Source organism: Cataglyphis hispanica, chromosome 7 (genome assembly GCF_021464435.1).
Source record: "Cataglyphis hispanica isolate Lineage 1 chromosome 7, ULB_Chis1_1.0, whole genome shotgun sequence".
NCBI lineage: Eukaryota > Metazoa > Arthropoda > Insecta > Hymenoptera > Formicidae > Cataglyphis > Cataglyphis hispanica.
Genome location: NC_065960.1, coordinates 7,314,374 through 7,335,297, shown reverse-complemented (window position 1 = coordinate 7,335,297; position 20,924 = coordinate 7,314,374). Strand labels below are relative to the sequence as shown.

The window sequence follows — 20,924 nt, the reverse complement described above, 5'->3', positions numbered from 1 at the left end:
GTCGTGCATAATCGATTCGCTCTCCCGGCAAGCGAACAGCGCGATCATTGTTCGATAATGGTGTCAGTGGAAAGTTGGAAGGGCTTAGAGGTGATCGGATGCCCTGACTAATTATCTAACCGAGCGAGGGTTGGATGGACGCGATAAGCAATTTATGTGCGCGCGTATAGTATGGCTGATGGACCAAGTGTCCGTCGCAGACGGCTATTATCTCCTGCGTTTAACCCTCTCGTACTCGAATTATTCCTAAACGCATCAAAGAGAGAGAGAATATTAGAGTAACTTACCGTTTATGTATCAGATATGCACAAAATGTAATATCTTATTATGTATTATTTATATTAAGTAAATTAATAATTTTTTTTATTCAAATTTAAAACATAGTATTACGATAATATCATAGTGGCATAGAGAGGATGTTGCACTTTTATCGCATTACTTTTTAATGACAGGTTGATAGATTTTATGACAAAATTTAAAGTAGAACTTTTCTTGGTGGAGAAAGGGGATAATACATAAAAATTGCTGTAAAAAATATAATCTTTTTATATAAATTATTATTTAATTTAAAATCTGTCATTAAGTTATTGTTTTTTTTTCTGAATACTTTTTTTTATAGTATACAAGAGCAGTATAAAACAAAAATATAATATTTACCGCGACAGAGATTATTCATGGATCGAAAGATTAAAGTGAAAACATTGTGTCGTGATTAAACGGCGAAAGAATTAAAGCGATCACGCAACGTATTGAAGACAATGTCATGAAGCACCATGCGCATCGGTAAAATAGTCACCGTCGAACGATCAGCTGAGCATATCCGTCTACAGATGTCGCGCACGTGGGCAGGTGCGCTCGACCAATGAGCGAGCGCGATCGTCCCCCTGTCCCGTCGTCGTTTGGCGCTCCCGGTGGCACGGACAGTGATCGCAATATGGCTTCCGCCAGTGCCAGTGAGTGAGAGTACCTCCGATAAAAGGTGACATCGGGTCACTGTGGAATATTCGGGGGTGCGCGGGTGGCCGCACGCGTGAAAATCACCGTGCCGTTACTCTCACGTTGATTCGTGCGATCGCGTCATTAGTGCCGCGAACGATTGCGAGTGCGGCAAAACAATCACTGCGAAGGAAGACTTAGAAAAAGACGGACAGAGTATAGGAGAGACTATAGGTGAGAGAGAGAGAGAGAGAGAGAAAGCGCGACAGAAGATCGCTGTGCACGATCCGTTCGAATCGAGACGTATCTCGGCTAATTTCGCGCGGTAAGTGAGGCAACGATCGCAGCGAATCTAGACGTGCTTTATAGACGGGAGCGACGCTGCTCCGTGCAGTGTTCGCGAATAATGTGACTGGCGGATTTGCGTCGATTGTCGACATAACTCGCGAATTAGAATAAGTAGCGAGAAAAGGAAAAACTTTACGCGTGAGAACTATAACGTACCGAGTGTCTCGTCGCGAGTTTCGAGCGGCATCGACGGACAGCGCACCACCGGTGTACCCGGTGTCTTCGTGTGCGTATGTATATGAGCGGGGTCGTGCGCACACAGGTAGTAGAGGTAGGTGCACGTTCGGGTAACGACGAGCGCGCGGACACATCGAAATAGCGCGAGAGGCGGTGAATGAGCGGCAAGTTACGTACGCGCGCGACAGAGACAGAGAGAGAGAGATACCGGTGGGAGACACACGCGGGGTGTACGACGGCGTTTCGGCGCGGCGAGGCGACGTTGCCAGAGTTTTCCCCCCTGTCGTCGTGTACTCGACTGCTACCCGTTACTACTACGGCGGCACGAGAGAGAGAGAGAGAGAGAGAGAGAGAGAGAGAGAGAGAGAGAGGAGGATACTGGCGGACAGGAGCGCGACGACGTATACGCGACGATTACGGTAGTGTAGTGGTGGTAGTGGTGCGTGTGAATCGCGTCGCATCAACGAGAATCTAGACGCGCCGATTGTCCTCCCCGGAGGCTCGCGACCGAGCCTCGACGAGAGGATCATGGAACGACGCCTGACAACGTACGGCCGTAGCGACACGTGACAAGCCGAGCCACAAGCCAGCGCAAGCCATGAAGAAGCCGCCACGGTGAGTGAATACAGCTTCACTTTCGTGGTCGCATCATCGTATTTCTTTCACGCTAATTTTATCGAATGCGTCCGATCCTCGGATATTTCGTTTAAAATTTCGTACGCTCGAAAGATACAAATTTTTAATGCCAGATTTTTCACGAATAAAAAAAAAAAGATTAATTATTTTCGCGTTTAATTAAATTAAATAAGCGGTAAAAAATTCTCAAACTTTCTATCTGCTTGCGTGGAGAAATCTTTTGCGATCATTGTCACAGTTTCGTTTCAAGTGAGAAAAATGTGTGCTCGCATTCTCTGGCAGTAATGGCGTTTTAGAAATGGAAGCGACGTTTGTGAGGAATCTTGAGGGGTTGCCTAGGGTGATACGAGGTCATTGATACGTCACTGACGTTACAGAAGCGAGTACACATCCCCGTGGTGGTAAAGCGACGCGATTATGGGGGATGAGTCACAGAAGATTGACGCCTTGTTTATTGATCTTGACGCAGATGCATGGCGCTTGTTATGGTATCGTCGTTAGTGTCGTTACTTTATCGAAGGTTGAAGGTGTAAACTTTATAAACGGTTAAGGGGTTGTCAGAATGATTGTATCAGAGATTTTTTTAAAAAAAGATATATGTACTCCGGATGTGTGTGTGTGTGTGTGTGTGTGTGTCCGTGTCCCATTACTGTCATAGCAATTAGCAAACAATTTTCTTGGTCAATTTGAGATCGATTCTTTCTCGTTGAAAATATTGAGAGAATTTTATCGTCTACTATTTTTCTATCTTTATTTCCTAAGAGTGACTTTTAATTTCTACTCGTTTTAATTAGTCAAAATTATTGACATTTGGATATTATTATCGCGAAAAATTTAATTTCAAATATTAGCTAGAATCTTTTCTTATCACTGATATGATAATAGCGGAACATTGTATATGTTGTAGTAAATACGACGAATGTTTAGTATGCGAAGAATCTAGAGTAAACTAGTTTCTTCTGGACGAATTCATTAATGATATACAAAGTGGCTTAACCAGAAAATATTAGTCATGGAACATACGTTGCTTTAGATGAAAATAACAAATATAATGCACCATGATAATATCGAATATGATTTTAAAAACATATTGAAAATCTAAGAAAAAAATGGCAGTACTTTTAATATTGCGGTATAAAGACATATAAGAAGTCATTTAATGATGAAAAGATAGGATTTAAATTAAATCTATAAAATGAAAATAGATAAATTAAATAATATAATATAATACCTTATATTTTTAAAATATTTTAATCATACTTTATTTGAATAATAAAATTATTTAAAAGTTTAATTTATATATATATATAATAAAGTTCAATTTTCTCTCAACACATGTAATGTCGAAAATAAATGTCTTCGCTGGGGAAAGATATACTCTGAGTTTTTCACGAAGATTTTTATTTAAACTGTACACAGTACAAAAGTTTGTAATTTAAAATATACTCTCAAATGCGCGCTATACTAGTTAGCGAAACTTGAAATCCGAGCTACTTGTCGCTCGTTCTCGGGGAATGAATTTAATCGTGTCACGAGTTTTATTGCCGAGCCAACTTTCGACGTGGAGGAAAACGCGCGGCACGATCTTTAAAGCCGGCGAAGTGTCGAAGAGATGAGCGCGACATTTAGGAATTTGAGGGTCGAACTGGCGAAGCGACGAGAACGTTCCAAATACTTGCCGGTCGTCGTTGACGACGACGACGAAGAAGCTGCGTAGGTCGCTAAATTATGGAGCAGCGGAATAAAGGAGAGCCAGGGGAAATGAAGAGAAACAAAAGAGTAGTTACTTGGGTATCGTTGACGCTGAATAATTCTCTGCGCGTTCAAAGCCCTTAATTTGCTATCGTTGTAGTGGAAATTTGGCTATCCATCACCTGGATCTGGACATTTTTCTTCGCCATTCTTTTATCTTTGTCGCGTTCATTTTTAATCGCTCTCATATATAACATAGTAAACATAAAGTATGTAAATAGTACAAAGGTGTATTAAAGAAAATTTATTACAGAGAGATAGGTAAAAATAATCTTGTATGTAATATAAGACATGTATATAATATAAAACTTATATGTAATATGTAATATAATACATGAATTAAATATTAATAATTTTTATTTATTTAACGTGTTTATTTTCTTATGACTAGTGCATTAATTTTTAAAAACATGAAGAGCCAATATGTCTCTTCTGCGATTCATACAAATTTAAAGATCAGTAGCCTATATATTCAGAATTCATAAATCTTTTCTTCCTTCTTCCTTTATTAACGCAGAATAGCATTGAATAATCATTTTTTTTTTTTTCAAGATATTGATAATACATTTAAATTGAAATATTGCAGTTCTTTAACAATTTGTCATATAATTTTCTATTTTTGAAGTTTTTTTTGTATATTATTTATTTATATTCTGTATTTGATTTTTATTAATAGTCTCTTGATGTCTAATATCAGTCTGTGCGCTCTTTCATTCTTTATATTTTTATTATATTATTTATATTTCACGTTATAACGCATACGCGTACATTTGGATCACTTTTTTCTATAATATAATGTTACGAGAAAATTATATGTCTTAGAGCATGCGATAAATTTTATTTTATCTCGTCACCACCATTTGCTGTCAAGCGCGATTCTCAAGGAGAAGGCGTGATCGACAGACCAAGCGATGCACGCGACACCACGTAATTATAAATCTAACGCACGCGTTGTCAATTACGCGTAAGCAGAGGCGGTCGTGTTCGGCGAGAAAAGGCGCTAACGAGTCGACGATTGTAAATCCTTTCGCGGCCTTGAAAAAGCGACTCTTCTCTGTTCCCGGCTCGATGTTTGTACGGCAGCATGTGTTATATATTTGCCTCGAGGAGTGTCTCGTGTAAATAATGGTACGCGTCGGCTAGGCCTTGGATCCTGCGCGTCGAAAGCGATGCACCGAAACGAAACGCACTGCGGACCGCAGGATATCGCGTCTCCTCCTCCTTCTCATCCTCCTTGTTTCGTAAGAAGCGCGATACCCGTGACCCGTCAGTGGAAGGACTTGCTTTTTTTGTAAGATAATTTTCGAGAGAGGGAAAATATATTAATTGTCGCTTTCTTTTTCTTTTCTCGAATTTGCTTAAAATTTTCCAAAGACTTTGACCTTGTATGTTTACCGTGAGTATAAAATTAAATAATGTGTTATATTGCGAAAGCGATAACTCAATATTGAAAAGAATAAAGATGATTGATTTCAGACAATCGAATCGCTTTTATTGCTCATAATATGAACGCATATTCGAGGAATCGGGCATTAATCTTACTTTTGACACTCGATCTTTCCCTCTCTTTTTCTTGCTATTGTCGGGAGACAGAGTTGAGGTCTTATTGTTTCATTCATTTGAAAATTTAACGAACCCTACTGCTTGATTTATATCGTCATGGTTTACTTCTTCTTTTCAAAACTATCCTTTCATGTCTTTTCACTTTCACAATTAGCACTATTTCATTTCTTTCATTTTCCCGTATCCTCTCGAGCATTTTCTCGGCATTGCGAGGAAAAGGTTATAGTTTCCATCGAGAAAAACCGGGAAAGATAAAACTCTCGCATACCTGCAAAATTCTTAAAATATGCTGTCAATACCTGGAAGGGCCGATGCAGGAAGGGTTGGCAGGCTCTATCTCCCTTCGTCTCTTCCCGGAGGCTGCATAAAGTATGTAGAAAATGAACACCGTTTTACGTTTGATTTTATTGCTTACTCACCCTGTATGCTCCGCGTTCGACGAACATGTTTAGGGTCGATATCTAAAGCGTTATCGCGAAAGAGGTATCGCGAGTGAGTATCCATAAAATTCGTGTTACGGTAAATGTTGCACTCTTTATCTGATTAATTCTTGAACGATATTGTTGTAAATTGACCAATCAGTTCTGCATACCGTCACAAATTATCGCTGGGTATTTAGGCTGTTTAACTTACTAAGCGAGAGGAAAGCGAGAATAAATTTAGAGAATAAATTATGCGATGAAAATTTGATGAACGGCGAAATAAATGATCACATTTAACAAATCCAAGATGGAAAGAAGAAAAGGAAGAGAGAGAAAGATAGAGATAGAGAGACAATGCGAGCTCATAGTTTACGAAACATGCATTTGCAACATATGTATGCGCGCGCACGTGTAAGCACGTTCACATTTCCGGTCGATTTGTAACGCAGAATAACGTGCTCGGCTGTTTAACGCGAAGCTGCATTACCTGTCTTTGTATTTGCAAACATGCTGTTACGGGACATAAACATCGACCGTGCGAGTTACGTATGCATGTGTGCGTATTTATATGTATTGTATTGCATAGTGCAACGTTTGCAGGAGAGAAATATATGATAATTGTGGAACGGTCGACTTATGTATGTGCACTATTGACGATACGTTTCTGATATCGATGGAAAACATGTCGAAACGATCGTAATTCAAGACAGCTTGATCTCGATTGGAGATGGGAACGAGAAAAGGAGAGAATTATTGATTTAAGAAGATATTATACTTAGAAAGATAATTATTATTTTTTTTTTCCCCGAAATATTCCCTGCTCGAAGATTGCCGTCATTAAAAAAATATATTTAAAAAAAATTGATTTATTCTAAAAATATTGAAATTTATTTGCAACACTACGAGATAATTTATATATATATACCTATATATGTGTTGCTTGTATGCGTTTTCTTTAAAAATATCTTTACAACAAATTTTTGTTTAAAGCAACAAAGAAAAATGAATTGCAAATAATATAATTATAATATTTATCATTAATATTTATCAACGACAACGTATTTAATACTGTCTTTAGGATAATTACAATAATATGTTTGATCGCAACATATCTATCAGACAATATCGATATAATGGTCCTATTACGAGCGAGATTATAGTCTCGGTGGCAATAATTATACTAGGCTATTGGTCTGGTCGGTAGGTCGCGAGTTACTGCTTTCGCAGCATCGCGATTTACGAGATAAAACCCGATGCTTTCGAAGCGGATTATCTCGCTCTCGTTCCGAGATAAAGAAGCAGCGCTTGCAAGCGGCTATCTCGCTCCGTCGAGTTGGTTATTTTATCACTATTTTGAATTTCATATTAGCGCTAATGGAGCATTGATCGCGCGCGCGGAGGTATCATTAGTTATTAAAAATTTATTAGCGCGCGCATAACCGGTTACCTGAATCGTGTGAGATTGTGTAGAAACCGCGATTAATTCTTGTTACGATTAAAGTTAATTGGGTAAATAAACATCTCTATCTCTCACAGCGAGAATGATGATTAAAAAGGATGTCTAATTTATTGCGCCTCTATAATTATTATTAACGGCATGTATTTTTCATCTGTCAAAGATCACATTATTAATATGAAAACGACGAGGCATTGATTCGTAGTAAAAACTGTCTTATACCAGAGTACATTGGACACACAGTCCAATCTTAACACACACACACACACATAGAGTTTACGCGTGCTTCGTGACTCAAAGTTCCATGTCATTCTATCTTACTCGCGCTGTGACACTCGCTCTTCTCTTTGCTTGATAACTCGACGATAAAGGCTGCGGCTGACAACCCATTTTGATAAAGGCCGTCCCGACTATCCGTCGGACGTTGTTGTCGCGTCCTCCTCGTTCTCGTCGTTTGCAATTTCAGAAACTCAAAGCCGATGCCGCCACTGAACCAACAATCGAATTACATGGCGATACTATCGAGGCAGGTTAATCGAAGAGTCGTCGTCGTCGTCGTCGTCGTCGTCATCTTAGCCGCGATCTTTCGATTAACGCGACGGTGGAACGCAATCGATTCCTTTATTACGAAGAGATCCTTTTTTCGATCAATAATCAATCCTTGCTCGATTATTCCCAGTTGTACGAAAAAATAATTTTTAAGATTTACACGACAAGATTTGAAGATATCTTTGTTTTAAAAATTTTTGGGACATGATATTTCAATAATAATGATTAAATAAGTTAAATATTATTGAAAATATTTTAATATTCAAGAGAAGAGAATGAGTATTTTTTTAAAACATCCGAAATATTCGAGAATTTTTATAATATGTGACAATTCTTTTTATGAGCTGCACGCGAAATAAAAATCCGACCGTGTCACGGACGTGTGAAAAATCGTTAAGAATCCAACGAGGACGTTATCGCGCGATCTACGGGGTGATTCGCGGAAGAAAGACGACGCCGATGGCACTACGTTGCCGTCTTTTTGAGCGCTATTTCACCACGGAGAAGAAATTCCCGTAAAATTGTAAAATAGAGAGTGCAAAGAGGCGGTTTATGAGAGAGAGAGAGCGAGAGGGGCGGGGCGAGGGGTGGAGTGGGAGGGAGAAAGAGGGAGAGAAGCGACGACACGTGTGCTGCTGCGAAGCCATAATAGAACAGCCTGCTGCTACTTTATTATCGATACTTTATTGTCTGATATTAGAAGAGGAAAATCGGATACATCTTTCGAATACGTAGAATGAAAATGTCGTCATCGCGAAAATATTGAATTAACATGAATGCGAGTAATTTTATTAAGCAGCAGTTTGTACGGAAACGGAATTGTCTTAATCGATATACAGGATATTTCAGAATTGTTGCGAAGTGAATATCTGCTCGTTATTTCTGTTTAAATTTAGATATATTTCTATAATCTATAAGCAAGCTCTTGCAATATCTTGTAATATCGATTACGTGATATGCAACACAATGGGAATTGCAGTGGAAGAGACAAAATGAAAGATAGGAAGGAGCTCCAGCCGGTATTGATTCCGCGAGGGATATTACGCCATGACAATTATGATATTTTATTTATCCCAGCTAGTCGTACTCTCAACGGCTATAATATTTGCGAACTGTCGTGCGTGCAACTTTTTCCGTACTTTCTCGCCGGGGCTTCCCGTGTCTTTTCCCGTCTCGTTCGATGCACGTTAATTCCCGTTTTTCCCATCGCTCTGTATCGGCTTCCTTCCCTCAATCGTTCCAATGTCGCGACGGTCACGCGAAACTTCCGTGGAAAGATAGGGGATGAGTCCCTTATTCGGAGATTGCGGTAATAATATTATAGCGCGATTACGCGATCGATTCCGTAGAAACGTCTCGATGTTTTCGATTGCGTGCCGACTTATTTGATATCGCCTGATATTTTCTCTCAGCAATCGATATATGCGACATATTTAATTTCTTTTAATATTTTTAAAGAGATATCAAGGATTTTTGTATTTTTTTCCAAGAAAATATTAAGAACAATCACACACACACATACAATATAATACCTTCGTAGTAAGAAAAATTTGTTCAATTAAATTACTCATTAGTTTGAATTATCAATTATTATCTTTACGCAAGAAAGTTCTTTTTAATTGCGAAAATATTAAATTTAAATTGATTAGAAATTAAACATTCTTAAGATATAAATTTGCTTTTAGATAAAAATTTTGCCTCTTGTCGAAAATTGATCAAGTTGAAATACTTTTGAATTGCCTGTTTGAAATAATTTCTTTTGGACGTTTCGAAGTTTTGCGTCTACGAAAAGTCGTTCATCAATCGCTTGGAAATCGACATGGCTTTAGCATGCTTTGATATGTCCATTCAACAGTTTCTATTTAGCTATTTAAATGGAAGTAAAATGTGCAAATGGAAAACTCCAACTGTTAAGAATTGTAAAGAAAAGCTACTACATAGAACTATGTACATAATCGGAAAGGTTTCAGGATAATTTTGTTTTTCAATTATTCCATTATTGTGAGCAACTATTTATAACTAATTATTTTTTTTCGGTAATATTTAGGAAAAATTTCGACATTATTTTACGAGCCATCAAAAATTCATTTCCAATCATAATTATAAATCATTCCATAATGTGTCTTGATCCGCAGCGATGAAGTGTAGGTGCAAAGGTCAACAGCAACGACGTCTTCGTAACCTTTAACTTATACAGATGAAAGAGAAGAGCGTGATTGCAACGGCACGTGGATTATCGTATTCGCTTTTAAATGTCCCCGAAACATTGCACTTCTTCACCCCCGTCAGCGCGAGGATCGATAAGTGTTCGCCCCCGCTACCTCCCCTCCTTCTACTCCCTCCTTTCTCCCACTATTTCATTCTCCTATTATATACTGTATTCCAACTCGATCATAATTATCACTTCCGTTCTCGCGCGTGTCATTGTTCATGTTGTCATCAGTACGATTGCGAACTTTATATATTCCTTTTTTTTTTTTTTTTTGAAGAAAAAAAACGTAGATAATTATGACCTGTTTGCATCTGTAACAAGCTCGGGTGAAACTTGGTGAACTCGAATGAATCAGTACATTGCGTAATGAAAAATATTATTATATCATAATTTGTCAGACGATGTATCGATATAAAAATTGCATTTTTTTTGATTTTCGAAACAGATATTTATATAAAAATTTGATTAATTAGTCAAGTTAAATGTATATATGAATTTGATTATTTATCGCACGTATTCTACAGAAATGATTAATGCATTTGCGATGACAGAAAGAAAACTAATTAAATCTCCCATCGATAGATAATATCGTTTTTAAAATTACCGGCAGGCTGTAAAGTTAAATAGGCTGTGATGCTTTGATTTCGTAAGGAAGATATTCTTTCTTCATTTTCTTTTTACGATGGTATGCTACGGACGAAACAAGTCCCAAAATTTGCATTTTCCTTGAAATAAACTTGTTAAATCCGTGACTCGAATTCTGCGTAAAACGAAACATGTTTTCCAGACTCTATTTGCTTCAGATTCGATTACTTGCGATAGACGACAAATGCTCAAGGAATTTAAGAAGCTTCATCAGCCGATTTAAGCAATACCAAAGTATTAAAAGAGAAAAGTTCTCGCAAATCGTTTTTATATTCGTTTATATAAATAGAATTGTGTGTATTATTTGCAAAAGTTAAATCACATGAGAAAAGATAGAGGTAACTTGATCGAAATATCTGACTTTAAAATAAAATCACAACATTTTTATTATAATAATTTATTATTATTAAAGAGAGAAAAGAACGTCTAAAGTATTTAGTAATACTTAAATATTTTTTTCCACAAAAACCGTTTTTTACTTTGTTTGTAATGAAAATTTTGTAATGATAGAAAGCTCAACTACGATTTCACTAAACAAACATATTGACTTTTATCACTTTCGAAAATTACTTCGCAGAATTATCTTGGGGATTCCACGCGGATAATCTCAGAATCAAGATTAAGTGCGAATAAAGGTCACTAAGCCGGCCAATTATCTTTATGAGGAATCTCATCGTTTATCGCATAACAGGTCAACGATTCGAATACAAAGAGAAAGGGAAACACTCATCTTTGCTTGATATACAGTGATAATATTATTGCCTCCACTTTCTCTCTATTGTACGAGTTTCCGTTTTTCCCCTATATTTTCTTCCGATGCCCATCGGCGAATTTGTGCAAACGATTCCTCGTTTCATATCCATAAGTATTATATCCGTTTCGAGTGATACAATTTCGTGGTAATGTCGGCTGTACGGCCAAAGGGTCTAGGAAAATAGAAAAGAAAATCATCAAGGAGAAAACCGTCGCAACTTTTACGAGAGACGCAACAGTTTGACTTTAGAAATCTCAATATGCTTGTTTTTAAGTTGTCATCAATCTATATGAAATAGAAATGCACATGAAAAAAAGCTGTTCTTACAATGTCCATAGATCATTCTTGTTTTATGTAGTAATATAAAGCAAAAATAATTTATCAACAGAATTTTTGTATTACTAGATAAAATATTTCTTCGAGATTATATATATAAAAAAAGTACATAAATTAGCATTTCAATCTCTATTTATTGAAACCAAATAATAGCTCAATTATTATCAACAAAAATAATTTTCCGTAAAAAGTTCTATAAATATTTCTTGCAATTTTATCTAGATATTTTTTTTAATTATCTAGATAAATAATTGATTTTTCTATAAAAATAATTTTAAATAATTTGTAAAATTATAGTTAATAAATTCCTTTGTTGAGAAAAAATTCTGCAGAGAAGCTAATTTTCATTCGATTAATAACTAAAATTATGCAAATTTTGTTGAAACTCGGATTTAGTCAAAAAATAAGATAGAGAGGAACTTTCTTTTTTTATAATTATTATAATATTATGTAAGATATATTGAGGAATGATCCAAACATTTCGACAATCGTAGAATAAATTCAGCTTAATCGATTTCTAGTTAGGTACTGATACTTCAGCTCTCTACGAGCACTCTCAGCGCCCTATTGCACATCCGCTTCGTCCTCCGCCCCACTAATCCTCGAACTAGAACGCTTGTTATCGAAAAGAGGTTCTCTTTAGTGTTTTATCGGTCTGGAAACATGTTTGTTGCGCTTTCAGACAATTCACTCAGATCACAACAATTTAGAAACAAGCGACCTTTAATTAACACCTCAGTGCTGATACATCTTGTATATACAAAACGGACATTTTACACGATGTCGTTGTCTATGTATTTAAATGTCAGGTAAAATGTGGAAATCGAATGCTTGAGGCTATTCATGAAATTTCAAGTTGACAGATTAACGATAAGATACTGCTGAAACTCAATTAATTGTCTTCCATTTTAGATGAATCGTATTAATATGTCTAAAACAAGAAATTGATTTGTTTTTGTCGCCAATATTGGCATATTCATTTATTTCATGTATCATTTGATCATATATACCTATTTTTATAATCAATATATGTTGGATAATATCGAGTTTCTCAAATTTTATGCGCACAATTCTACGTTCTATGGATCTATGGTATTACTTATACAGATCCTATTACGCATTTAAAATTCTTTACACATTTTTTTTGAAAAAATCACACACGTATCTCGGTGTTATAAATTTATATTCTGTCTCTTATTTTTGCACTCTGCTTTAATCATTAAGAAACCACCGTTTATCATAATGATGGTAATAAATTTATAAGATTTTGTATCTTTCGAGTCTCCGAAATAAATATATACGCAACTTCAGTAATTTACCAGCGCAATTGTAACGATATTCTTTAAGACTTAAAAAACATTGAAATACATTTATATCTCGATAATTCATAACAGGATATATGTCGTTGATTCATCGTTCATCAAAAAATTGCTCATCCGGCGGCGATGTTACGATCAATGTCGATACAATCTACAAGCTACAAGTGTCTTAAGGTTTGATTCTAATTAGTCGTTATGTGAAAATCACACGTTCCGCGGTCGCGAAAGAGCACGTGGTGCGATGGCGTGCATCATGTGGCGAAGTACGTGTACGTATGTTGTGTGTGTGTGTGTGAGTGCAACGAGTGCACTTAGCCGTAAAACATACCTTGAGCTCGTTTCTCCGCGGGCTCGTGCTGGGCAACGTGAGAGCCGCCGAACACGTTGGGGCGATACCGGCAGGCTGATAAAGCAACCGCAACGCCATTATAAATATATAGTGTCGTTAACGCACGTACGTTGCGCCGATAACGCGATAATCTATAAATAGCCGGCGCGCGCGAATGTGGCAGGGGGACGGTTGGGGGTGGAATTTTTTTTTGTCCATAGGGACGGTGGAAAGTCTCTTCTCTCCCTCGCCGCGTTCATGTGAAAAAGAAGTTGCGTGCCGCGTTTTTACGTGCGATCATTCTTGGACGGCTGTAGGCAAAATGAAACATTGTGTCTGGCTGGGTGTGTATGTGTAATATATACACATAACACATTCCTTCGTCTCATAATGCGCACGCATTTTTCTTTACGATGCATCTCATGGTAACGCGTATCTCATGGTAACGATAATACTACAAATACCTAGTTTTTTTTTCTTTATATTTGTACCGTAATTTATCGTGTCGTATATCGATAGTATGAAACGCGGGAAAAGAGTGTACTGATTTTGAGCGAGAGTGATTGCGTTCTTTGTTCTGTTGATTGGAGAATTTAATTGCAAATGGACTAAAATCCTTTTTTTTTTATTTTTAGTTGAGATTGTGTGTTTATGAGTTTATTACGAGAATAATGTAATCTCAACTTTTAAAAAATATCAATTTAAAATATTTGGAAATAGGTTCGAGTTATTATCGGAGGGAGATTTTTTTTTCAAAATTATTGTGACAAATATTAAGGTTTGTTAAAATTCTCTGAGATACATCGTACAAAAAAAGATATGAAAACATTGCGGTATTGCATGGTTGATAATTATATAAAAAGAATTTTGAGTATTAATATTAATAATTCTTTCTACCAATTTGAAAAATAGGTCAGAATAATATGCACAAAGGAAAGAAATCTCGCAAATTAAATTCAATCGAAAATTTTGCAATGAATGTAAATACTGAAATGCTCACACAGATATAATTATCTCTGTGCTTCGTCAGGTTTTGTGTGCGAAATTAACTTGCCGCGGAACGAGCTAAACCAGAGTCGGTGTGAAAAGGTTCGGTTTGTCCCTCGAGCATAAACGAGATGGGGTTGTGTCACGTGTATATTCAACGACGGTGCGGTGTAACCCTCGCCGTAATTTGTAAAATAAGAGGCCACGCGCAGTATCGCGGCCTTCCAACTCGCTCGAGCGAACAAATTTGCCGGTTATATATTTGCAAATTATTATCGACCTGTCACGCGCAATGAGGAAATAACACACTGTGAAGAGTGCATATAAATGCACCGACACATTCGTCGTTTTCTACTAGATGTGAGGTAAAACTTCAATGAAAGGTATTATAAGTTCATTGTTCGAGTTTTTTTCTCTCTCTTGCATAAAAAAAAATATTATATTATAATACGTAATACATCGTGCAAAAATCTTTTTTTATCAATCAGGGATAAAACAACTCCATTGACAGATGTTTCGTCGCGTGGGCGGGAAACATATTAAATATATTATTGTTATTCGAAAATATATATGTATTGTAAAAGATATTGAGCCGATAGTGTAAAGTTCCGCGTCAATAATTCATAATTGATCGATGGGTTGGATCTTGCGCGATGTCAATTAAAGTCATCCGCTTCTAACGCCAACAAAGTCGCGCCCCGGTCGTTTTCGCTTTATCGAGCGGGGCATAAGCGTTCACACGGCGAAATGTAACTCACTGCACACCCGGTTCGAGAAATCGTTCCGGTTAATGGAGGAGAAAGTCATTTTCGACTTTGATGCGTCCCGCGTTACAACATCGCTTTTCGTAGTTTAACTTGCGAAACTAATTTCATTTATATTGCAAAGTTATGCCTCTTTGGCACACGGAAATGTTTCTCTTCAATCTTAAATAAGTTTTATTTTCCGGAAAAATGATTTATATCGTATTATGTTATTTCTATCATTACATAAAGTTACATAATAATTTTAATTTTTTTTTTTTTCTTCGTTTTTTTCGCAATTTTAAAAATCATTTTCATTCATATCATTTTTAAAACGTATAATTTATGGAAATACACTTTTTTTTTTAAATTGATGCATTTTATTTTCTATACATTTTACATATGAATCGGTCTTACATGTGTGTGAGTCTTTCCCGCTTTAGATACACAAGTTCTCCCGATTTTTATCGAAATCTCAACACGCGCTACTTAAGACAAAATCATAATAATTCCGCAATAATTATAGAGAGTATTGTGCTAATTTCTCTCAAGGCTGTCAAACTGAACTTGCCGCAAGCTTTCTTCGAAATTTATCACGATTATCCGGTGTAAAATCTGAACTCATCCAATTCCGTAGCGGCTCGTAAAACTTGTTTGCGGTCTCGCGCCGACCTATTATACAGCAGCGCCTTGTGAAGCATCGATATTTCACTGAACTTTAATAGATGGAACGAGAAGTTTTATATACGCATAACCGGTGGCGTCCTCGCGCAAGCTTCCGCTAATGTAACAGATTATTTTGCTCTTTTTCACAAAGTAAGAATCGCGGGATATCAGAGATAACAGGAGGAGAGAATACGTGATGGAGGGGGCAACTGATCTTATCTGGAGCAATGGAACACAACCGCATGCTGTGTCTACTTCTTATCGATAAGCAGTGTCCAAGCGACAAAAGCGATCACCGCGATGCCAGCTGATCGGAAAATAGCAATTACATCTAGATCTTTTTCCCTGCACTAATCCTTAACGAATTTTTGCAATCGCATAAATATAGAAAATACATTTGTTAAAAGGATATAAAATTTAAAGTATTTTTGAATCTATTCATGGAGTTCCGAAAAAATACGATAACTCTGTGACATTCAATATTTAATTTTTCAACAATGTTGCACGTTTCGTCTAAATTAATCTGTTTATCTCTGAATATATATTTTTTTTCTACGTAATCGCTCGCAATCAAAACTCACAAATATTGTCATTATCATCGTTATCAAGCGCACGAAATTGCCTCAGTAGTCAATCTCGGATATCTGTAGTGTATTTTGTCAAATCAGCTGGTTGATTAAGCTTAATGTCGAAGATATATGTAAGAAACTGTAGAAACTGTAGAACTGCCGCGCTAATGCGAAATAGGGAACGGCAGATTCATCTTGTTCTCGTGCTGCGCGCAGATAAAAATAATCCACTGACTAAGATCTAGATTTCGGCGACTCTCTATTATTACTTCGTCTTACTCATCATCAGCGGGAGAAAGAAACCGTACATGTATTTGAGCGGAGATGCTCTTCTGAAAACGTGATTGAAAGATGAACAAATCCTAAAAAGAGAGAAATGTTCTTCTTACAAATTGGATATTTTTTATTTATTTGTGAAAATCGATCTTTTCTTATCGCGACAATTTTTGAGAAACCTAAATTGAAAGTTGAGGATTAGCTAATAATGGATATTAAAAAGATAACATTTTTGAATATATTTAAATTACACAATTTAACCAATACGATAGCGATTAAATATACAATTTTTACGAGCTTTTATTCTTAAAACAAATAAGTTAAGTAGTTATAGAATAGGAAGAAAGCCGAACAGCAATAAATTTTTACATATTCATCAAATATATTTCGGCAACTTTATGTCAATTAAATCTTGTTTTAATTTAAAATTGCGAATTGAAAACATTATGAATGATCACTAAAAAAATGTATAATGGTAATATATTAACATACACTAAATTAATGAAATAATGAATTTATAAACGACAGATAAAACAAATTCTAACGCGGATGTTGCTCAAATATAGAAACTTGTTTGCAATTGATGAATAATGTTTTGATAGAAATATTTAGTGCGGTCCTGAGTTCGAAATTAATTAAATTAATTGCCGTTAGAATTTTTTTCCGCGGTCAAGAACGGTTTTATTTCGGGCTCCATAATTATAGTAAGCAAGAGAGCGATCCTCGTTTTAGTCAGCTTTCTCTATTCATGGCAAATTTATTCAGCGGCTCTGCGTATCCCCGCAACTACCGAGAATATGGCGTAAATTATCCTTCCTGTTTTACGCTGCTATTTGAATTTCCATAAAGTCGTGGTTGTTTCACATTATTTATTAAAAAAGTATACCATTTTGTATTTTCAAAAATTTTTTATATTTATTTGCTCAACTAATTATGACTATAATTATTAAATTAACATAATGTTCACGAGAGAAAAAGTAGGATGAAACATGTAAAGAATCTTTTATCAAATATAAAAAAAAATTTCAATTAAAAAGACTGATAAAATCTGTGCACGTCATTATAAAGTAATTTAAACTTAAAACAAATTTTTAATGAAAATTTTTTTATCGCAGACGTAAGAGTTTCTCTTTTATTTAATATTCTTTCGAAATGAATATTTGATTTGAGCTTGGCGGATCGAGTTGTGTATCGAATTGTGAAATAGAATTGGACGTAGATGCCGACTGCGGATGAATTTTGAGAGTTAATTGCGACGCTGATAAGCCGGAATGTCGAGCGCGCTATAGCGCTCTAAAAAAGCCGCACGTCTTTAATCAGGATACTTTGTATAAATTTTCCTTGCGATGCCATCGTCGTTTATCGCTAGCATTTAATAACACTTAATTGTCTACGCGATTTTATAACGAGTACGGTGGCATAATTGCCCTTGAAAAATATTATATTTAAACGACCCGATAATTATGGCGACAAGACGACGAATAAATCAGTGGCCGCCGATTAATTCACAAGAACGCGATTTTCACAATTTTTCTTTTTCTCGGTCGCGCTCTTTTCCTCGTTCTGTACGAACGTAGATTTGCATTTTGTAATTGCTATTCAATTCGGCGACATCGGTGCCCTTGGTATAACTTTGCAAATTTTTACAACTTTGTGAATTTTTATTGTCTGCATTTTTGTCATGATATCGCTTTATACTTCTTCTGATACCTAACTTTCTTATTAATAATAATTAATCAATCAATTAATGATTATTATTAAAAATTTATTATATTGAAAACTAATATTCGATTTTATTTAGGTTAAATTTTTATACATGTCATTTTTTTAATAGTCAATATTTCCTCTTTTATACTTAATTATTATTTTTTTTAAATTACTAAGAAAAAATAGATTTATTAAAAGTGTACGCAATCTAAATAAACTTGTATATGTTTAGACGTATTATGTAAAGCATGTCATTTTTATTTATAACAGATAATTATGTAAGTATAATTAAATAAATGCAAATTATTTTACGAAAACATCTTTGCAGGAAGTAATATTAAATCCCAGAAAAATAATTATAGCTTGTATAATTTTGAAAAGCATGCAATTAATTTTGCTGTTGTACAACTTGTTGTTTGTTAATTGTCATCAGAACTGTATAAGCTGATAAAGAACTGTTATCTCGTAACATTATTGTGCGCCGCGTAAAAAGAGAGATATTCTACTTTGTTTCTTTCTTGACGACGCATAGGCGATAATTTGAAGCACAATTGTCTCCTTAATAGATAATGAGCCCGATAAAACAAACGAGAAGGATGAAGAGCACAGATACGGTTCATCTCTTTTCTTTCATTTTGAATCCTTTTTGTTATCTTCAAATTCTTTACGCATATTATCGATTCAGAAACAAAGAATGCACTAATATAAATTTATATATATTTTAAATTAAAAACAAAATTGTAAATATGAAAAAATACAAAATATGCGAATGATTCTATTTTATATAAATTATAAAATGATTTAGTTTTGTAATAAATTTTTCGCCTGTGTGTGTATGCGCGTACATTCTCTCTATATATTATATTATTAGTCAATTAATTGAATATTATTTTTTAATTGTCTGTGCTGCAATTTCTATAATGAAAAAAATTTTGTAAAACATTTTCTCTGTTCCGCTATAGTATTTTACGCCGAAGGATTTATGAGAAAAAAAATGTAACGTCGTTATTTATTAGGTATTTATTATTCATGAGCATGTAATGACTCCTAATCTAATGAAATGCAATAAAACAAAGGTGTGTGTGCTTCCTAGTACATAATTACTTGATTACAAAGTGCCGTCTATACTTAAAGATAAAAATTCCAAGCGAAGGTTAAGATGACACGGCGGCGCGCGGTCCAGGGGCATAATCGATTACTCGAGATAATAACGTAGCGGCGAATGGCGGTCAAGGAAAAGTAAACGGAAGCCGTCGAGAGAAAAGACAAACAGATCCTCTTGGATCTTTTTCTTTCCCCTTTCTTTGTCCTGGTTTCCGCTATCTTAAGAACGAAACAAAAGCTGCGTTCTAGTTTAGATCTCGAGAGAGGAAATATTTTTTTTTCTGCTGAATGGATATTTTAAATTATTTTTCTTAAATCATTATCAAAATTTCTCGATAAGAAAAATTAATATTTTGAATAATAGTAAACGTATTTATTAAAAACATAAGATTAATAACAGAAAATTGAGTAGTGTAATGAGATATAATGTGAGTATATATTGAACAAAAGCAAACACGTTGGTCCTTTCTTTCCTTTGGATTCCTCCCTTCCTCCTTCCGTGTTTTCGCCCCTTCGACGGACAACGATGAAAGCGGCGGTGTAGGTCAGGGCATCAACCAGCATCATCGGACGGACTTCGACGTTGCGATTGTCAGCGCGAGAGATCGAATGGTGGAACCGCCGGGATTCCTCCGGCACGCCAATTTAGCAAAGTGATTGACAGACGGGGCGCGGCTTGATGGCGTTTGGTTTGAAGCTCGCCGGTAATATCACCGACGACGAGTTATTCTCCGACCGAATGATTTCCACTCGAACCGTTCTGAAAGCTGTCAGCGGTGTTTCTTTTTGTAACCGCTATATCGCGCGTGACGAAACGTTTGACAATCTTATTACTTTTAATTAGAAATTGTCACTTTCACAAAAAGAGAAAGATACATGAATTATGCCATTGTTAGATCATACGTAGGATGAAATGAGAGTTAGCTAAGTGCTAAGAGTCGTTGTATCAAAATATTAGGTAAAATCTTAGATTAACTAAATGAATGATAAATTGATGAACGAAATTTATAATCTCGGTATAATCGAGATAGCATCATCGTACAATCCGAATCTGGTTTAAAAATATATTTCCATCAGCTCATATTAATAAGAGACTTATTCGGTATACAAGAACCGTTAATTGAATAAGAAAGTATTTTTAATCTTATTATATATGTATATTTTACTTGTGATTTTTAATTCAGAATATTAAATTGGATGCGTTTTAAATAGAATAAGAAATTGAATTAAACCGATCGAATATATATGTATGTTACAAATCTTGCGCAATCTTAAAATGATTTTTATGATTTCAAAAGAAACGTTTGAAAGAGATAACAAATTGCAATACACTGATTGCTATTTATATAAAAATTTGCTACAATTACAAAGCAAATTTATTTTTCATTTACTTTTTCAAAACAAATATTTTAAGATTTTTATTTTTAGCACTCAGTCTT

The 20,924-nt window shown here is 35.5% G+C and overlaps 1 protein-coding gene across 6 annotated transcripts in view; it reads left to right on the top strand.

Annotated features, from left to right (window-relative positions):
• The window catches only part of LOC126851015 (AF4/FMR2 family member lilli), a 181,065-nt gene that overhangs the window by 43,440 nt on the left and 116,701 nt on the right, over positions 1-20,924 (top strand). The window contains exon 1 of one of the 6 annotated variants that reach the window (XM_050594538.1): positions 935-2,076. The exons of the other annotated variants lie outside the window; for them this stretch is intronic. Within the exon in view, the coding sequence (XP_050450495.1) occupies positions 2,060-2,076 (17 nt within the window). The 5' untranslated portion in view covers positions 935-2,059. Of the gene's footprint in view, positions 1-934; positions 2,077-20,924 lie in introns of those variants that run through there. 6 annotated transcript variants of the gene reach the window in all.